The sequence below is a fragment of the Volvox carteri genome (genome assembly GCF_000143455.1).
Source record: "Volvox carteri f. nagariensis unplaced genomic scaffold VOLCAscaffold_22, whole genome shotgun sequence".
In the NCBI taxonomy this organism is placed as follows: Eukaryota; Viridiplantae; Chlorophyta; class Chlorophyceae; order Chlamydomonadales; family Volvocaceae; genus Volvox; species Volvox carteri.
Window position 1 is genome coordinate 1613234 of NW_003307565.1, and position 18165 is coordinate 1631398.

Consider the following 18165-nt stretch of genomic DNA (forward strand, 5'->3'; position numbering starts at 1 on the left):
ACCAGTACTAGTGCCCCCACGACCACACGAGGCGCTTGTCCCATTCCCCTGTCCTCTGCAACACGACGTTCTACCTGGCGGCAAAAAAGCGAGACCTGCCAAACCTGCACATCACACGCACATCACGGACAGACAACTTCACAACGTATTTACAACGTACATTGCGCGTATATGCACACACATGCACATACTTCCAATAGCGGTACGAAGGTAGGAAGAAGGTAGGGAGAAGAACTCACAATGATAAGCGGCATATAACGCCACCTCACATATGAAACCAAACCAAAGACATTTGGTGCACACCACACAAGGGCGCGCACAAGAGGGAAAGACAGGCATGGGAGAGGACGCAGGAGAAGAGAGACACAGTTTTTCAACAAAACACGAAGAACAACAACCCATCCCCCCCCTCTCAGCGTGTTCCACAGTGCATCAACAAGCTGACTCAACCCAAAGCCAATCTCACCACCACGCGCCGCCGCCACCTTCCCTCCAAGCGCCAACACACCTCCAGACCCCCAGCCGGCCCGATCTCAACACTGAGCGCACAGCTGGTTGTGCGCCGTGCCCTGGTAGCCCTCCCACACCCAAGCCAAAACACACACAGACACACAGACACACACACACACACATGGAGCTGCATGGAAGTGGAAGTGTGCACCAATATGCACACAGAAAGTGTCCCAACGCGGCGAGGTTGCAGCGACGGCTGTTGCAGCGCCGACGGCGGCAGTAGCGCTACAGCTGATGTACCTACACGCTACACGCTACCCCGTCGCTCCACGGTCACGCCGCACAGCCACCGGCATAACGGCTTTCTGGCCTTCCCGACGTAATGCCACTTCACAGCCACCGCATTCGCTGCCGTCGCAACCACTCTACCCGCAGTAGCGCCTGCTGCTGCTACGTTGCAACGTGCTGCTCCAGACAAACATCAATCCAATCCCCCTCCTCGGTGCGTGGGGGTGTGCGTGTGTATACATGTGCCCAAAGACGAGAACCGCTCCCTCCCCTCTCCCCCCCCGCCGAAATCCACTTTTCGTCCCTGCCGCACGGCTGGCTGTCCTTTCCCCCCCTCCGCCCCTCGCCTTTCACTGCCACCACTGCCCGACTGCCCACACTGCGCTGCGTTCTGGCTGATTCTGGCTGGCTGGCTCCGTGGCATATGGATATGATGTGACATCCCTCGTCTCAACCTCAACTCCCCTCCCTCCTCCTCCGCTTCCTCTTCCTCCCCCGCACATTGCCATACATTGCCCCCCCAAACAGCCCACCAAACGCACCCATCTGCCGCACCGTGCCGGTAACCACGTGCACCTGCTTGCATTCATCCAGGGATATGATGCCCCCCTATGATGACCTTACCGCGGGTGGTGAGGAACAACGTCCGTCCACAACAACTCAGCTCTGACGACCACCTTACGGAGCCCGCAAAGACTCACCCTAGGTCGCGGCTGCTGCGGGGGCGGCACAGCCCTCATCTCACCCAACACCTAACCCGCACTTTATCCGCTTGATCGTGGGAACCTGTTCTCGTCCGAGAGCTCCACCCCTTCCCACGTGTCCATTTCCGTCCGCATGCAGGGCATGTTCCCTCTTGTCGAGGCCAGCAGTTTTCACCTCCCCTCTACAAGCCATGCATATCCCTCCCGTTCCCGTTCTCGTCCTTGTCTAGAACGCGAGGCCAAAGACATCGATCCGCGGGTCGTCCGAGGCGCCGAAGAGGACTGCCTGGCCAGATACCCCCGGGCCGCCCGCCCAGCGAATGTCGTGGTAGTACTTGAAGGGCCGGCCGTCGGGGAAGGGCGGCGCCATGACGGTGCTGGGCGCGGTCATGTTGGTGAAGTCCATCACGTAGAGGCCTAAGGACGGATCGGTGATGTGAGTGTTTGGGTGGTGTTGGGTGGTGGTGATGGTGGTGGTGGTGGTGGTGGTGGTGATGGTGGTAGTGATGGTGATGGTGGTAGTGATGGTGATGGTGGTAGTGATGGTGATGGTGGTAGTGGTAGTGATGATAATGATAGTGATGATAATGATAACAATGATAATGATAGTGATGTGACGTGGTGGTGGTGGTTATGGCGATAGCGGTGACGACGGTGTAGGCGCGGGTGTGTGCGTGGGTAGGGTAGGGGGAGAGGGTGACAGTTGGATCGAAAAGAAGAGAGGAGTTTAGGAAACCTGAATGTGCAGGGGGGTGGATGACCATCCCATACGCCCGCATCCCCCCCGCGCGCTTCAAATTCGCTACTCCGCCAGGAACAGGAACACGAACAGGTGGACCTCGCTTTCCTCGCCACCCTCCAGTCCCAACCCCCGCATTTCAAGTCATCATGAACTCACCCTGGTAGGTGCTGATCGCCGCAAGACGAGAGTGCGGCGCTCCGGTGACCGCAACCTGCCGGTTGTTAGTTGACAGTGGTTAGTTGACAGTTGTGAGTTGGCAGTTGTGAGTTGGCAAATTGAGGTTGGTTGCGCTCGCAGCAGAGCAAAGATCCCTCACACAGGCCTCTTCCTACCTTGAGCATGGGCTGCGTGTCAATTTGCAACTTGACTACGGGACCCGCCACCGACCCGTGGGTCATGTTGAGCTGCCTGAAGTCCCAGATGCACAGGAAGCCATCCACGGCTGCGAGCCCGGGGTGAGGGGTGAGGGGTGAGGAGGAGAGCGAGTCAGAACCGAGTGACGATGTGAGTGGTGAGGAGTGCATGTGTATTCAGGTGTGTAGAGGGCGGTAAGACGAACCACTGGCGAATGGAGCAGATACCAAAGGCGGGTATTCCAGGAGAAGATAAATGCTGCAGGAAACTCAACAGTGTGTGTGTGTGGGGGGGGGGACCGAAGAGAGGGAGAGACCCAGCTGCCGACATATCCAAAAGACCAACACACACACACACACACACACACACACACACACACACACACACACACACAAACACAAACACACACACACACCAGGGTTCGACACCCCGTACGGGGCCCGTAAGTTTTTGGCCTTTTTTCGGTATCCCCGTCAGGGCCCGTAGGACTTTTCGGTGGCTCCCGTAAGGATTTTGGGGCGCAAAGCGCCCCGTACGGGGCCGCCCCCGGACGGGCCGAAGGCCGGTTACGGTGGCTCCCGTAAGGATTTTAAGGATTTATAAGAGGCCGTACGGGGCCCTGTAGGGGAGAGGACGGACCATATAAAGGATAAGGCCACACACTTGGCAGACATAATTCATATTCCAATATTTAACTACACTTTTCATAATACTTTTATAGCTACTGGTCTGTAACATCCAGCGATGGCAGACAATGAGTCGTCAGGAGGTGACCAAGGGCCTCCTAATCCACCGCCCTCCACGAAGCGCGAGAAAATAACGAAAATAACGATTTACAGGGCAAAAAAATGCAAAGCGTCACTTTCCACAGCGTTTCAGCCAAGGACAGTGCCCCCGTAAAGGTTTTGCGGGGGTTACGGGGGCCCCCGTAAGGTTTTCGGCCGGTACAGGAGCCTGGTACGGGGGCCCCACCGTAAGGAAATTTTGGGAGGTACGGGGGAGCCCGCAAGTTTCAGGAAGGTCAGTGTCGAACCCTGACACACACACACACACACACCACATCGCCTGAAGGCCCTTCTTCAATCTTCTCGGTCATCTTCTCTACATCGTTCCAAAGTCCTCCCCACCCCTCCCTATGCATATCGGCAGTGGACCCTTTACTTTGTAAATAAATATTTTTTTGCCCTCTCTCCTCAACTCTACCACAGACCAGAAACCCCCTCCTACTACCTCCTACTACCTCCTCCTTCCCTCCTCCTCCCCCTCACTCCCCTCCCCCTCCCCCCCCCTCCACCTCCTCCTCTCCCCCCATGACCACTCACAGGAGCTAAGCAGCAGGTTGTCCGTGGTGTCCAGGCAGGTCACCATGTCGTTGTGGGCCTTAGGGAAGAAGGAACGTGTACATAAAGGAGAACACACATCCAAGGAAACAACAAGGAATCAACTGAGGCCGTCTAAAAGGTCTGAAAGGTGGAACCGCGAACCGGGAAATGCGGCCGCCCAGGGAAAGAGCACGGGGGCGCCCTCGTCATTACCTTTGCCTTGTAAACATGAAAATTTCCCTGCCTTCCCCTTATCGGTTGGCCCCGATATTATGTGAGCGTGCGGGGTGGGGGGTGGGGGGAAATTATATGCACGGAAACCAAAGGTGAACTGCCGGCGACCAAGGTCCGAAAGTTGGGGGGTGAGGGGGTGTTTTGGTAGGCGAGCGGGAAGAAAATCCACCTAGCAGCCTCGCGCGTTGTGGTGTGGTAAAAGGGCAAATCCACCTGGGAAGTCAACTCCACCACTCCACCCCTCCTTCTTCCCCTCCTTCTTGCCCCCCAACTCCCTCACCCTCACCCCTCCTCCTCCACTTCCTTCTTGCCCCCCAACTCCCTCACCTTCACCTGACCCGGCGCGGTACTCGTCTCCCCAAAGCTGCCCACGCTTTGCTGCATGCGGCGGTCCCACACGCGGATGGACGCGTCGCGACCCCCCGACACGAACACGTACGGATTAGCGCCCCAGGGAACCCCGCACGTCACCATGTCGCTGTGCTCGTTGTACACCACCAGCGGCGTCAGCTGCTCCAGGGGGCCGCCGCGAGAGGCGTCGTACAGACACACCACGTCCTGCGTGTGTATAGTCACCGCGAGGGTTAGTGGGAGACAGCATGGGTGGAGTGGGGGGCGGGGGAGAGGGGTTGTGAGGTAGGAGGAGGGTTAGGTATTGGCAATGACTCTCCCCGCATTGAACGCTGTATCGAAGTTATTAATTATATTTAGTTTGTATTCCATCATATCACTTTGTATTATATTATTTTGTACCAAATTTGTACTGTTTTTATTAATATATTAATTATTTGAATATTCTTGTATTAAATTTGTATTTCTATTAACTGGTAAATTAATACTAGTAATAACTAGTAATAGTCATAGTAACAGCTACACGCACCCGGGAAGCCGCAGCCGGCTCACAATTTTCCCCGAGTGCGAAGATCTCTCCATCGCCACCCAGGGCCCGAACAAAGCTGATGATGCCGCGGTTCATGCCGTACAACCGACCGCGAGGGCTCCATGCACCGACCCGTGGGACGCCGGGGCTGCCGCCGGGGGGCGGTGCGAAACCCAGCACGCATGGCGGCTCGGTGCCGGCATGCGGCCCCTCGGGGTTGGATACGGCGGCCGCCAGGAGGGTTCCGGAGCGGGGAAGCACGTCCAGCGAGCAGACGAAGTGGGACGACACGTCCATTCTGAAGGGGGGAAGAGATGGGTTATTGATTGTTAGATTTAGGCGTTTTTGATGTAGCGCTGCTGAGCTGTTGGTGTATACCCAGGTATCGCCAGGCGCGCTTTTCGTCTCCCCAGTTGCGATGGGTTGGTGGGCATGGAAGGGGGAAGGAGGGGGAGGTGGGAGGAATGGGGGGAGGAAGAGGAGGTGGGAGGAGGAGGTGGGAGGAGGAGGTGGGAGGAGGATTCCTTCTTCCTCCCTCCCAAGTTGGGATCACCGGCGCGCCGCCACACTCGTGGGGGCCCCTGTGTGTGTATGTGGCCCTCACATTTGCCCCCTCGCATTGCCCCCTCGCACATCCTCTGAACAATACCCTTACTAGCTCCCCGAACAACCCCGAACTCCCGCTGCATGGCCCCCTCGCACATACCTGCTGACGGGCGTTCCATCGTGCCCCCACACCAGCAGCTGCCCGTCCTGACCTCCGCTGGACAGCTGACCGTGAGTCGCATCGTAGCACAGAGTGAACACGGTGGCGCCGTGGCCCTGGTAGCAACCCAGATGGGTCATGGCGCTGGGAGCAGCGGGCGGAGGAGGTGCCGCGGCGGCGGATGATGCAGCCGGTTGCTTTGGCGCCGCAGCTGCGGCCGCAGCCGGGGCGGCTGCTGCTGCTGCTGCAGCCGCTGCCGTTGCGGCGGCAGCGGCAGCGGCGGTGCCGCCTGCGGGATCTCCCCCCTGGAGCTGGGAGCCTGGCGGCATCAAGGCGTGCTGGGGAAACGGAAACACGGGGGGGAAGCAGGGAAAAGATGCGAGTTACGCATAAGTTACGCAACTAACTTCCGCAAAAATGCGGGGTAGCGTCCGTACAAGCCGGGGGTTCCCCAGCAAACGAGACGCCGAGGACTTAGGTTTTGTTTCGGGGGGAAGGGGGGAAGGGGAGGTAGGGTTTGGGAGAGATAGGGAGATATTCAAAGGGAGTGAAAGCTCGAGTGAAAGCTAACGCCTAAAGGCCTCTCCAAAGTCACGGCATTTTTGTGGCAGAGTGTTTGTCGTACCAGCGTTCCCAGAATGTATTCCAGGTCGTACTGGAAGACGTCCTCCTTGACCGATTCCAGGGAGCGCCAGAGCGAGGCTAGATGAGTCTCCGGAGCGCGGAGCAGCTGTGTGCGGTTTCGGAGCGCAAAAGCAAGAAGATGAAAGACAAGTAGATAATTTAATAAGATTTTGTACAGTTTGCTGCAAAAAATTGCTAAGCAGATGACATTTTGATGAAGCCGTTATTCAGTTTGGATGGGAAGTTTTAACAGCACACACAAAAAAACTTATTCCACAAGGGAACATTTCTCCATCGAGAGAAAGTAAAAATTCAGCTTCGCGATGATGACTCTGAAATTATCGGAAGCATAGCGGAATGTGGTGGGCATGTCGGCGACTATCACATCTGAGCGCGGGTGCTGTGGCAATTTTAGGAATCGGGAATGTGAAGTCGTTTCGGATGAGATCTGTTATCACAGCTCCTACACAGGCACTATGCAGGTAGAGAAACAAAGAAACCGAGAAACAACAAACAAATAAACAAATAAGCAATCAATCACAAAAATCGCATACATCACGACACCCAAAACCGTGAAGCTAAAACGGCTAATCCACACGCGCGCAAAAAATATGCGCAAAAAGTAAGAAACCGAAAAAGAAAGCGCCACGTTTTCCTGCACCTGCTGTCCGCAGTACTCGACAGTCTTGGCAAGGATGGTTATACCCGCACATTTGGTCTCGGGCTTGCCCAGCAGGCGAATAATGGTCTGTACGGCACCTGCAAAGAAACAGCAACGATACAAATAGTAACAAGAACCATACGGGAATCGTACGGCAGCCACACGGCGAGCTCGTGAAATTTCTGTAAAAAAAACTGGCGGCGGCAATTGTTAGATCACGACTTCAGAAAGCATAGTACCGATCGGCGGATGATCATCCCGTGATTTATCCTACAGAACAAGACAGCAATGGCCGCGCGCCTGTGGCGCGCGCTGTGTGTGCGCGAGGTCGCCCCACCCTCTTTCCCCAAGTCCCTCCTCCCCCTCCCCCTCCCCTTCCTCCTCCTCCCCCTCCCTCTCCATCCCCAAAGAAAAACCCTACACGTGCGAACCCCGAACGACACCCAGTGGTGAGGCCCCCCAACCCCCCTCTCCAAGCTCCACCCCTATAACCCCCCTTCCTTACCATCCAGGGGCACCGCCTCAAACTTTACTAGTGCTGCGAACGCATCCGCATAGGCGAAAAATGACGCACGGTCGGCGTTGACCGGTCTCTTCTTGGTCAACATACCTAATACCTATCGGAATGAGGGGGTAGCGGGGGGGTAAGGGGAAGGGGGAAGACGAATCACGAACAACGAGTGAAGCTGCTGTCAAAGAAAGAGTGTACAAGAAGCAGAACTGACCAGTAGGCATTCTTGAAGGGGGTTAAGGAAACGGAATGGAAAGGATTTGGGCATAAGGGCGAGTGGAGGGGGAATTTGGGGCTTTTGGACTGACTGAATCGCAGGTGGGAATGTGCGCAGGAATGGATGCAAAGTGAGAGGTAAGGACACATCGTCAAAACTGAGCCGGTGGAATGGAAAGGGACTTTGCCACTAGAGGTCTGATGAGTAAAAGAAAAAGAGAGAGAAAGGGAGAGAAAGAGAGAGAAAGAGAGACTAAGAGAGAGGAAGAGAGAGGAAGAGAGAGGAAGAGAGAGGAAGAGAGAGGAAGAGAGAGGAAGAGAGAGAGAGAAAAAGAGAGAGAGGTACATTTTTTGAAAAAGGTGGGAGGACAGATGAGGAGGTGGGGATTGGGAAGAGATCAACGGCGTCTCCAACGTGTGGGCGTGGAGGACAGAGCAGAAGCCTCCGGTGGAGAGGATAAAATGCCATACAAAAACAGATAAACGAAGTTAAGAAGAAAAGATTGTGTGCGGAGTGTGTCTAGAGTATCGTACGACGGCCCGGCGGCTGTCCAGAAAGCACTCGGCCCCCTGCTCCGAAACCTCCCCAGTCCCCACCTTGGCAACCATCTTCTCCCGGACCTTGAATCGCGTGACGTCCGGCAGTCGTGGGTACAGCGACATGTACGGCATCTGCAGTGCCGTACGGCACAAAAGAACACACGAGTGCGGGTCCGGATATCGTGACACACACGACCATAAATGCATAGTACATACATACACACATTCAATACATACACACATAGGCAGGCGGCTGGCAGAGGTTAAGGCCTGACTTCTGCTCCCAGTCGACCCAGTCGACCCGGGTTCAAATCCGCCTGCCGGCTCCTCGGGTGTTTGAGGAGTGATGAAATGGGAGGTGGCCCCCCATCTTATGGACGGTGTAGGACGTGATAATATCAACTTGCGAGCTGACCAGGAACTAAGTTGATGCGCCGTTGATCCGCTAGATTTGGTTGGATGCTGGTGGTGAGTTGCCGAACCCAACGAATACATTCTGAAGTCGGATGGGGTGACGGATTAGGGTGCCCCTCTAGCAGGGGAGAGCAGGGACTGCCCCGGGAAAGGGGGCGCTGGCGAAGTTAACCACCCTGTAACAACATACATACACACATTCAATACATACATACATTCAATACATACAAACATACATATATTCACAGATACGCAATAGTGCACGTGAAAGGCGCAGGTACCGTTATCAGCAAACGCCATGCAAGAGACGTCGTGCAACAACGCGGGTGCGCCCCCCATCACCCCCCCCACTTCCCCCCCATCAGCAGCTTCACTCGTTCGTGGTTCGTCTTTCCCCCCCCCACACACACACATCCCAACCCACCACCCGACCGCCGTTACATCCTTCCCAACCTGTCGCAGGCGCAGGTGCACCTACCCACTGACTATAATCACCCACAGAGCCACACCCACACACACACCCCGGCCTCACCACGCCAGCAGAGGATCCGATGACCTCGGGGTTATCAAACACGCACTGCTCAAAAGCCGCAACCAAATCCTGGTTGTAACGGGTGTAACGGTTGTCGCAAAAGAACACACCACAGGACGGAAAAACAGTGGTGGTTGTGGGTCGAGAAGGGAATGGTTAGTTAGGCGAGTAAGCAAAAAGAGGTGTGTCGGCGAGCAAAGCGGGAGGGAGAGAATCTGGCCTTTACACTTCCAATGTTTTTTGTTTTCAGAGCCTTCAGGGCCTCAAAAAGAAATTTGAGAATCTTGTTTCGCTGCCTGGCCACGGGGGCTACCGGAGAGTGATGTGGAACAGTAGCAGTGAAACATCGTTGTCCCAACTGCACCCATGAGAAACATACATACATACTATATGCATACATATATATACAGACAGACAGACGCACATCGGATCGGAAATGGCCCCTGATCACACGTACCTCCGCGGCCTTGTCCAGGTTATTGGCCTCGTTCGCACCGCGCAAGGTCTCTATGACATCAGCCACCGCCTGGCGGGGGAATGGGAGAAATCAAGGGGGAACACAATACACACACGGATAATTAGACACTCTGTCAGCTACGTTTCGAGGAAAGTGACCAACATCAAAAACTAATAGAAAAAATACCCTTCACGTTAAAAACACAGGCTCGTGGCAGAGTGGGAGAAAGGTAAAGGAGAGACAGGAACCAGTTTCCAAATCGGCGTTAAAGTTACAAGTTCCGCACACAAGTGCGGGTGTGTCCGTAAAAGCCGGGGGGGGCGCCATGGACGTTAAAATGTTTTTTATTTCCATTAAAAGTACGACGCACCCACGGACACCTCCTTGTAGATCCGTGGTCAGTTAAAGAAAAGAGAGCTGAGCAAACTTCCCAGCAAGCACGTCCATTACTAGTTCTTCTTCTTCCCATTTAGTTTACCACCACACCATATCACAACGCAACAACATTTCCCTGCCTCAATCTACCCACCCCCTCCTCTGCCTCTTCGCCTCTCCCATCGGCCATGGCCACCCTTACCAACCACCAACCACCAACAATACCACCACCATCCCAACCACCGGAAGGCACACACACCCACACCCCATGCCCTCCCAGAACCCCTCGCCCTCCACCTCCCCTCACACCATATTTTCTCCCACCTGGTGCCTTTTGCACATGTGTATATGTGCATATGTATGTATGTGTGCACATATGTGTGCATATGTATATATGTATGTCAGCTGTCATCGCCCCTATCATCCACACGCACGGCTGTGCGTGGCTGTAAGATTAAATTCCTCTCTCGGCATGCTGCGCAATCTTGTTCCTTTAAGACTTCCCCTCCCCCCGTCGTTGGCAGGGGAGTCCTGGTGAGTTTCGAGCTTTGTCGGTATATCGCGCTGCGTCGGCCGGCTAGTCGGCCGACTAGGATAGTTGGGTCGGTCGTGTCGAGTGCGTGTTGGGGGTTTGGGAAGGAGCACGTGCATGTCACCAGCTCTTTATCACCAGCTTATCAACCAGTTTTGCTCCAGCCTCTTCAATGTCGCCGCCAGGCCGGCGGCAAGCTTTATTCCAGCTTACGTCACCCCTTTCTCTTCTCACGTCAGTTTTTAATACTTTTTTGCCGCCTTTACACCTACCTTTACTACTTTACGGCTTGGTTCTACTGCTCTTTTTCCGCTCTTGCATGCGGCTAGGTAGGTAGTTTTCCGCTGTCGTCGTCACGCTACATCATCCCGAGGACTGCTGCTTCACAACCTCCGACTGGTCAGTTCTGCTTCCTGTACATCTGCCGCAGCACTCTTTCCTTGGATGCAGCTTCACTCGCTCAGGTGGTGCGTCTTTTCCCCGCTCCGGAAGCGAGGATGTACACGCCCCCCTCGTTCCCAACCTCCCCGCCCCCTTTTTAAAATCTTTAAAATCGTCTCCCTTCATGCGCGCGCTCGCGCGTTTCGCTCTGGCATCTGGGTCACGGTGTCCCACGGAAGACCGCGTCATGTCCACTGCCCGCTTCTACTCATCTAGTCTAGAGAGCCACATCACCACCGCCACCACCACCGCTATTTCTTCCATTCCCAGAGTTTTCCCACCCCCCACTCGCCAAGGCAAGGTTGGAGGAGGGGGACTCATATCGGGGTGGCTTCGAAGTCAAGGAGGGAAGCAACTGCCCCGACGTTCGAAATTGCGAGAACGAGCTGCCGGACGAGTTTTGGGGCGGCTGTGGACGAGGAATCCCGTCACCCGAGAAGCAACCACGGGGGAGGCAGAGGCAGGGGGAGGCCGACCCAGGAACGAGTGAAGCTGTGGTGCCAAGGAGGATGGACTGTTACTGGCGGTAGAGGTAGAGGTAGAGGAGACTGGGGAAAGACGAACCACGAACGAGTGAAGCTGCTGGAGAAGGAGAAGGGGGGAGTGCGGCGAGCTGAGGGCTCGCGGCAAGGCTGAGGGGAGGGCTTAAGGAGAAGTCGGACTACATGCGCGCTCGTGGCTGGGGAGAGCCACTCGTAATTGGGAACGGGCCCGGAGGGAAAGTCGAACCACTGCTGGCGAATGAAGATCAAATACCAGATAAAATGGACGGATAGTGCGGGGGGGGGGGGAAAGGGGTTGCTTACCTGTTCCTGGGCAGATGGATTAGCGAGGTGCGGCAAGATGAGGGCGAACGTCCGAGGCTGGCCCTGCGGCGGTTGCGGAATACCCGGAGGGGCGAAGTTTGGAGCAGGCAGGGGTTGGCCTGGCTTGTGTGTCGGCTGATGCGGCGCGGCCGGGGGGATGGCAGGTGCCGCTGGCGCCGCCGGTTGGGCTGGCTGCTGCTGCTGCTGGGGCGGCGGTAGCGGCGGCGGCGGCACCAGGGCGGGCGGAGGAGCGCCAGCGCGGTTGGCAGGCTGGTAAAGGACATTCCCGTTCGGCAGGGTGGAGGAGGGGGCCGGCGGCGGCGCCACAGCAGCAGAGTGAGATACGGATTGGGGGACGGCTCCAGGAGGAGGCCCGGACGCTGATGAAGATGTGGCTGAAAGGGCGCTGGCGCCTGGGGTCACGACTTTTACGTGATCCGTGAGCGTTCTGCAGGGATGGCAAAGAACATGGTTGCGGCCATCGAAAGGGAAAAGCTGCTCTTGGCATCAAACCGTATAACGCTTGAAAACGCAGTTTGCTACACTTCACGTCCATGCATTCGGCAATGCTATAATGTCAAGGTCGCGACACGACGAAAGAATCGAACCTCCCCGAGTCGGAACTAGAGAACCAACCATCACTAGGTATTCTAGAAGGTTAGAACATGGGACTTCTATCCGTGCCTAGGCGGCATACATCAAGCCTAATTGCCCCGCCTAAACTTGAGTCGACCTCATGCGCCGTCGAAACCACGCACCTAAGGGTGCTAAGAAGCTCAGTTGCCAGCCCCACTTCATCAGGTTGGATCTCAAGTTCAATTGTAATTTTCATGTCGGCAGCGTTGAAGCAGGTCTAGGGCCTGCGCCGCCCGTTCCAGGGACTAATGCCGACCAAATCAAGGCTTAGGGTACGGACGTTAACTACACCAGTGCAGACCTTACGAAAACTCGACGTCAAAAGCTACTAAACCCTTAAAGCTCCGTGAAAGCAGTTCGCGGTTAGGTGTAGTACGGTGTACGGTAATACGGTGCCAGCAAAGCTATCGTATCAGGTAGTCGAGGAGACACTATTACACTCATTATGATCCAAGGCGTGCCCCAGACTTTTGCTTTGCTGTTGGTCGGCCATCCGCGCTACCAAAGGGGATTAAGATTCAACTTCGGCACGGCCAGGGGACCACGGAACGGTATGCTAGGTAACAGAGCGTGCTTGCTGACTTCATGGCCCCACTCCTAGCCCCGGATGTCTTTTGTGTTCCGGCCCTGTCAGGTTCCGCTTTCCCTTACTCCTGGTCCCCTCCTCCGCGCGCATCTGGCGCAGCTCAAGTGCTTCATGCACTTCCGCGCAATTCCCGGGCCGTCCAGCCACTGTTGTCCGCCAGCTAGCTTTCTTTCCTGTTTCCTTTTTTCCAGTGTTTGCCGTGCGTCTCGTTTGTAGCACTTACACAATTTCGCACTCGCTAGCGCTCATCATGCTACGCCTGCGTTTTTGGAGCCATGTATGTGGACCGATGTGTAGCTCTGTAGTCGTCCCGCTGCAGAGGAATCACGGAGAGGGCGCAGATGGAATGGGATAGCAGCATCTGCGATTTCCGCCCATGAGCCGCGTTCAAGATCTACCGTTCATTGCCGTACGTGTTGCAGTCAGTTGCCTGCTGTTGTGAGCATTAAACAGTATCCGCCTAAACGAACCTGACAAATCCGAACTCCACCATGCCGTTGGTTTCCAACCCAACACAAGTCAAAGCCGGGAGGAATTCACAAGCATGATGGCGCACTCACATATGCACAGACAGCAGATATTCCACGTCTCAGACGCTTGGAGAGGTGTTACAGGTACTGCACCCTGAACCTGACCGCAGTACAACAAGTCCGGTCACTAAGGCACTCGACTCAAGTCCTAAGGACACACTGCAGCATCTGTGTTACAGCATTTAAGAGACGTAAGTTGCACCCAAACCTTTCCCTGTGCCGTCCACCTGCTGTGCTTATCCCCAACACATCCGCCGTGCGAAACACTTCCCCATTGGATGCCCACGTCCACATATCTGCAAAGGGTCCTCCTACTGAAAGGCAACCTCCTTTCTTGCTCCATAATGATCAAAATCTCTTTCGCGTCTCGCTGTTCCAACATCCCTTTCACGTGGCGGGCTGCTGCTTCATAGACGGCAACATGTTGGGAGTCGCGCTTGCGCACCTTAGCCACACATCCTGAACTATGCGCGTAGATCAGTCCAAACAGAAATGTTATCCTTATCGTAGTACTATATGCCTTTTCAAAGGCTCTCATCGCTGCTCCGCGGCGTCATGCCAGACCTTGTCGCTTCTGCTCCTCTGCTAGCCATTTAATCATCCAGCCGACTGGCTCTTGCGGTCGTTCAACGAAAAGGTCAGCCGTCATCTTCTGTAGGAGCTCCTGTACTTTGTTGCTGTGGGCGTACTCCCGCATCTTCTCGTAAAGGGGCGTCTGCACCGCGCTACCATGAAGCGGCCTGGACTCGGAATATTGCGTAGACATTCTTAAAAGAATTAGCGCTTGTATGTCTTGTTAAAGAGGGCAAACTGATCGTCGACCCCAAGACTAACAATAGACAAAAAAATTTACTTCGTCTAAAATTACGTCTCTACCATCACAATATCCCGTGAGCCTCTTGGACGTAATAACACATCTACGAGTTTTGCTATCGAAGGTTGCACGGCACCGTATCAGCAATGGGAATCCCGCAACGAAGGCGAAACTTTCAGGCTTAATCGGCTGTAAATATGCACACGCGTCCCCAAGGGCCTCAATGATTCCGCACTATTGCATTTCCGGTGGCTATTAGTAGCCGCCACACTCGGGTTTTAAAAAACGCTACAAACAGCGAACAGTGTAGTAAACCGGTGGACGCCGTAAGCATGTGGGCATTTACAGGTTACAGCAACGCTTCGGGCATGCGCTCGCTGAAGGTTCGTGTCGGGTCAATTCTTGATGAACAAACCTTGCACTCCATCGCAGTGGATGGCCCTGCGGGCTCCCGCAACCGGCACCTATTTCGCTCCATCCAAACCATACCAACAGTCCCAGAGCCGAACTCGCACACGTGCCGGCCTGCTATGCTACGTTTGAAACACACGCTCCTGCTTCCCCCGCGTGCTGCAGGCGGCCATGGCTGTTAGCCCGCCCCCGAGCTCCAGCACCCTCATGCCTTCTTCTCACCGCACTGCCTCAAACGCAGCTCTATGCTTCAGGAACCTTCATAACAGCTATTTCGGAAGGAGGCCAGGCGCCCACATGCCCCCTCCCCCCACTGCCGCTGCTGCCGCCACTGCTAACGGCCCCGGCCAGGAGACGCAACCTCCCCCCACTTCACGAGCCGGTCGCAGGCGACCGCACCGGGGCCCTTCTTATGATGCCACGGACAACAGTCGCAGTAGCAGTAACTATAACAACAACCGCAGCCACAGCCGCAGCAGTAGCAATGATTTCACGGAAGCGGAATGGGAGCAGGCGGGCAGTAGCAGTAGCAACAGCTTCCGTACACACGGCGGCGGTGACAGGGGGTTTTTTCATGGTGGCAGGGGCAGGGGCAGGGGGGTTCCGGGGGACCGGAAACGGGAGCACGGGAGCGCCACTGGATCATCCGCTCGAAATAACCAGCAAGAAATGTTATTAGATGAGCGAGAGTGGCGTAAGGGAATGAGCGGTCAACGCAGCGCACGCAGCGGGCGTTCTTCGGCATTTCCACTTGATAAGCCAAAGCCACACAGCGGCTCCGAAGCCTTTGCTTCAGCGGATCGTACGGATCGTACGGACTCCCCGGCTCGGCGGGCCTCGACTGCCGGATCGCCACGGAGCGCCTTGAGCCGTCAGTTGAAGGAAGTTAAGAGCTGCCAGCAGTTGCTGCAACTGCTCCGAAACCAACCACCGGAAGCGTTGACCGCAGTCAACATCGCGACCGCGTGGGTACGGCTTGGGAGCGTGCAGTCCAGGGGACCGCTCCAGGAGGGGGGAGAGAAGAGCGCTTATCGCGGCGGCAGCAGCGGTGGAACGGCTTCTGTGGCGGAAGACAAGGAGAAGCAAGGCGACGACGACGACGACGACACGGAGTCGACCTCGCCGTGTACGGCGGTTGTACGGCAACTGTTGGAGCCGACGGCGACGGCGGCGAATGAGATGGACTTGCGGCAGATTGCCAACGTGCTGTGGGGTATGGCCAAGGTGGGCCGAGGTCGAATGGCGTGAACGGCGTAAACTTTTAAGTGATATCTGTATTTTAGTTTAGCTAGTTTAGCTAGGAAATGATGGAGACGTAATTGTGATTTAAGCACACGACCGATTACAACAACAAATTATGCGGTAATATATCTGTACCTGTATCCGATTTTCGATACCTATAGGTCGGAGATCGCGCGCTGATGCTTTCCAAAAGGAGCGGTAGAGACGGCTTCGGCAACGCGCAAGGTGGCGACGGCTACAGCCCAAGACGAGCGCTACAGCGACTACAGGATCGCGCTGTTGAGCTGCTACAGCAGCTGCTGGCTCCGCCGCCGCCAGAACAGCTACTGCTGGATGTACGGGATGCTACGCAGATATGGTACGGCATGGCGGGCCTTAGTCATCAATATTCCTGGAGCGACTCATTGTGTACGGCATTGGAGGCGGCGACGCTGCAGGCTATGGAAGCTGGACGAGCTGCTGAGGCGGCGTACAACGACACCAATGGGCCGTTGGCGGGTATGGCACGCAGCGGCGGCGTCGGCAGTGGTGGCGGCAGGACAGGAAGTAGTTGGGCTGAGAATCGTACACGTACGGCGCAAATCGTGTTTCGTATGGCCGCCGTCAGCGGCGCAAAAATGAACCCTGGGCACAAGGCCCGTCTGGCGGCCGTCATTGACGTCATGTCGTACGGCGATACGGAATTGGAGTACAACGCGTCGCCGCCGCTTGAGAACCCCGACTGCTTATTGGTTGGCGCACAACTGCTGCGGCTGGAACTACGTATGGAAACTGTACGGCGGCTGCACGACATGGCCTTGGCGTTGCCGCCAGAGGCAGCGGCCCGTACGGGACGTACGGCGATGGCCCGCGCGCTGAACAGCGCCGTGGGCCTTGGGTACCAACCCACCGCTTCAGAGGCGCGGCGCTGGGAACGGCGACTGGTCGAGGAACTTGGCGGCGATGATAGCGGCGGCGGCGGCGGCGGCAGCGGCGGCAGGTGGACGTGCGAGGGGCTTTCGTGGACGGTGATGGCGCTCTCCAGCGTCAAGGCCTACCTGCCTGATGAGGACATGGGGGGGGTGTTCGTTGGGGCGTTACGTCGGTTGGTACGGCAACTTCGGTCCAACGACGCGACACGGGTAGCACACGCGATGCGGGCTTGGGGGTTGCGGCTGCCGGAGCGCGAGGCGGCGCTGCTACGGCAGAAGGCGGCGGCGGCGGCGGCTGAGGGACCTGTATGGAGTGGTGGTGACGGCGCCGCCAGCACCCGAAGCGGCGGCGGCGGCGGGAGGGACTTTGCATTTCGCTCTTGGGGATTCCGACGGTGATTACTCTTCCTCGCGCGTAAACCAAGTCACATTGTCGTAACTTATAAGATTCTGATTTATTATCGTGTCTTGTACGACTATGTACGACTGGTTCTCGTCTGGCTGGAAATGTCGATCCTCCAGCTGGGATGTCCGCTGTGAGTTCATCGCCGGCGGCGTTTTTCCCAGTGAGCTACCTCATTTAGCTGTTTACCTTTTTTTGTTTTGCGTCAGATGCGTTTGCGTCGTCTTGGTGATGAGGGATGATAAAAGATAGCTTATTAGAGCGGGGGACCGCTCGCAATAAGGAGGTTTCAAGAACGAGGACCCGTTTTTGAGGGTACGCGCAGCAAAAGCCTGTAGCCCTCTGACTTCTGATCTCTGTGTAACGCCCACAGGCAAAGATTGGGCAGGTAGAGCTCGCATGGGCTGGGCTGGGCTGGGTGGGCTTCTGGACGGTTAGGTAGTTGGCAGTTAACGCTGTCCGAGCACTACCGCAGCCCCTCCCCTGCAGTATGTATCTAGGACGAGCAGCATTGTCCCGCGGCAGGCAGTTGCTGTTGTTGGTCTTGGATGCGGGGCTTTGATTCGTCCGACTCACATGCCTTCGCCTGGTCAGTTGATGAAAGCGGCATTGCTTGAAAGCGGTCCGTACGTACGGATATACATTCGGACAACAGCCCGGCCCGAAGATTCGAAGAAACCCTAAACCCTAAATGAGGCCACTCATCAGCCATGCCTATTTACATAATTGCACATTTTTGCAGCAAACACGCCCCGGGGGCAAACTACGTTGCAGGACGCATACATTCAAGACATCACACGAGCATGGCCGTGCAGATCAAACCCAACTCGATATCGACAA

The 18165-nt window shown here is 55.9% G+C and overlaps 3 protein-coding genes across 3 annotated transcripts; 1 reads left to right on the forward strand and 2 right to left on the reverse strand.

Moving 5' to 3' along the window:
- Positions 1-1671: 1671 nt before the first annotated feature.
- Positions 1672-10355, reverse strand: VOLCADRAFT_91776 (uncharacterized protein; the record flags this gene model as incomplete). Its single annotated transcript, XM_002951224.1, has 14 exons — positions 1672-1862; positions 2344-2398; positions 2520-2629; positions 3864-3921; positions 4425-4655; positions 4978-5275; positions 5684-6021; positions 6309-6413; positions 6969-7066; positions 7474-7585; positions 8293-8367; positions 9182-9250; positions 9639-9707; positions 10338-10355. 14 exons carry the CDS (start codon positions 10353-10355, stop codon positions 1672-1674), a joined length of 1827 nt encoding a protein of 608 aa, XP_002951270.1.
- A 970-nt stretch (positions 10356-11325) lies between these two features.
- On the reverse strand, positions 11326-12624 carry VOLCADRAFT_91777 (uncharacterized protein; the record flags this gene model as incomplete). Its single annotated transcript, XM_002951225.1, has 3 exons — positions 11326-11565; positions 11793-12240; positions 12551-12624. The coding sequence occupies 3 exons, from the start codon at positions 12622-12624 to the stop codon at positions 11326-11328; spliced, it is 762 nt and encodes a 253-aa protein (XP_002951271.1).
- Positions 12625-15438: 2814 nt separating this feature from the next.
- On the forward strand, positions 15439-17321 carry VOLCADRAFT_105033 (uncharacterized protein; the record flags this gene model as incomplete). Its single annotated transcript, XM_002951145.1, has 2 exons — positions 15439-15993; positions 16173-17321. The coding sequence occupies 2 exons, from the start codon at positions 15439-15441 to the stop codon at positions 17319-17321; spliced, it is 1704 nt and encodes a 567-aa protein (XP_002951191.1).
- Between the last annotated feature and the right edge of the window lie 844 nt (positions 17322-18165).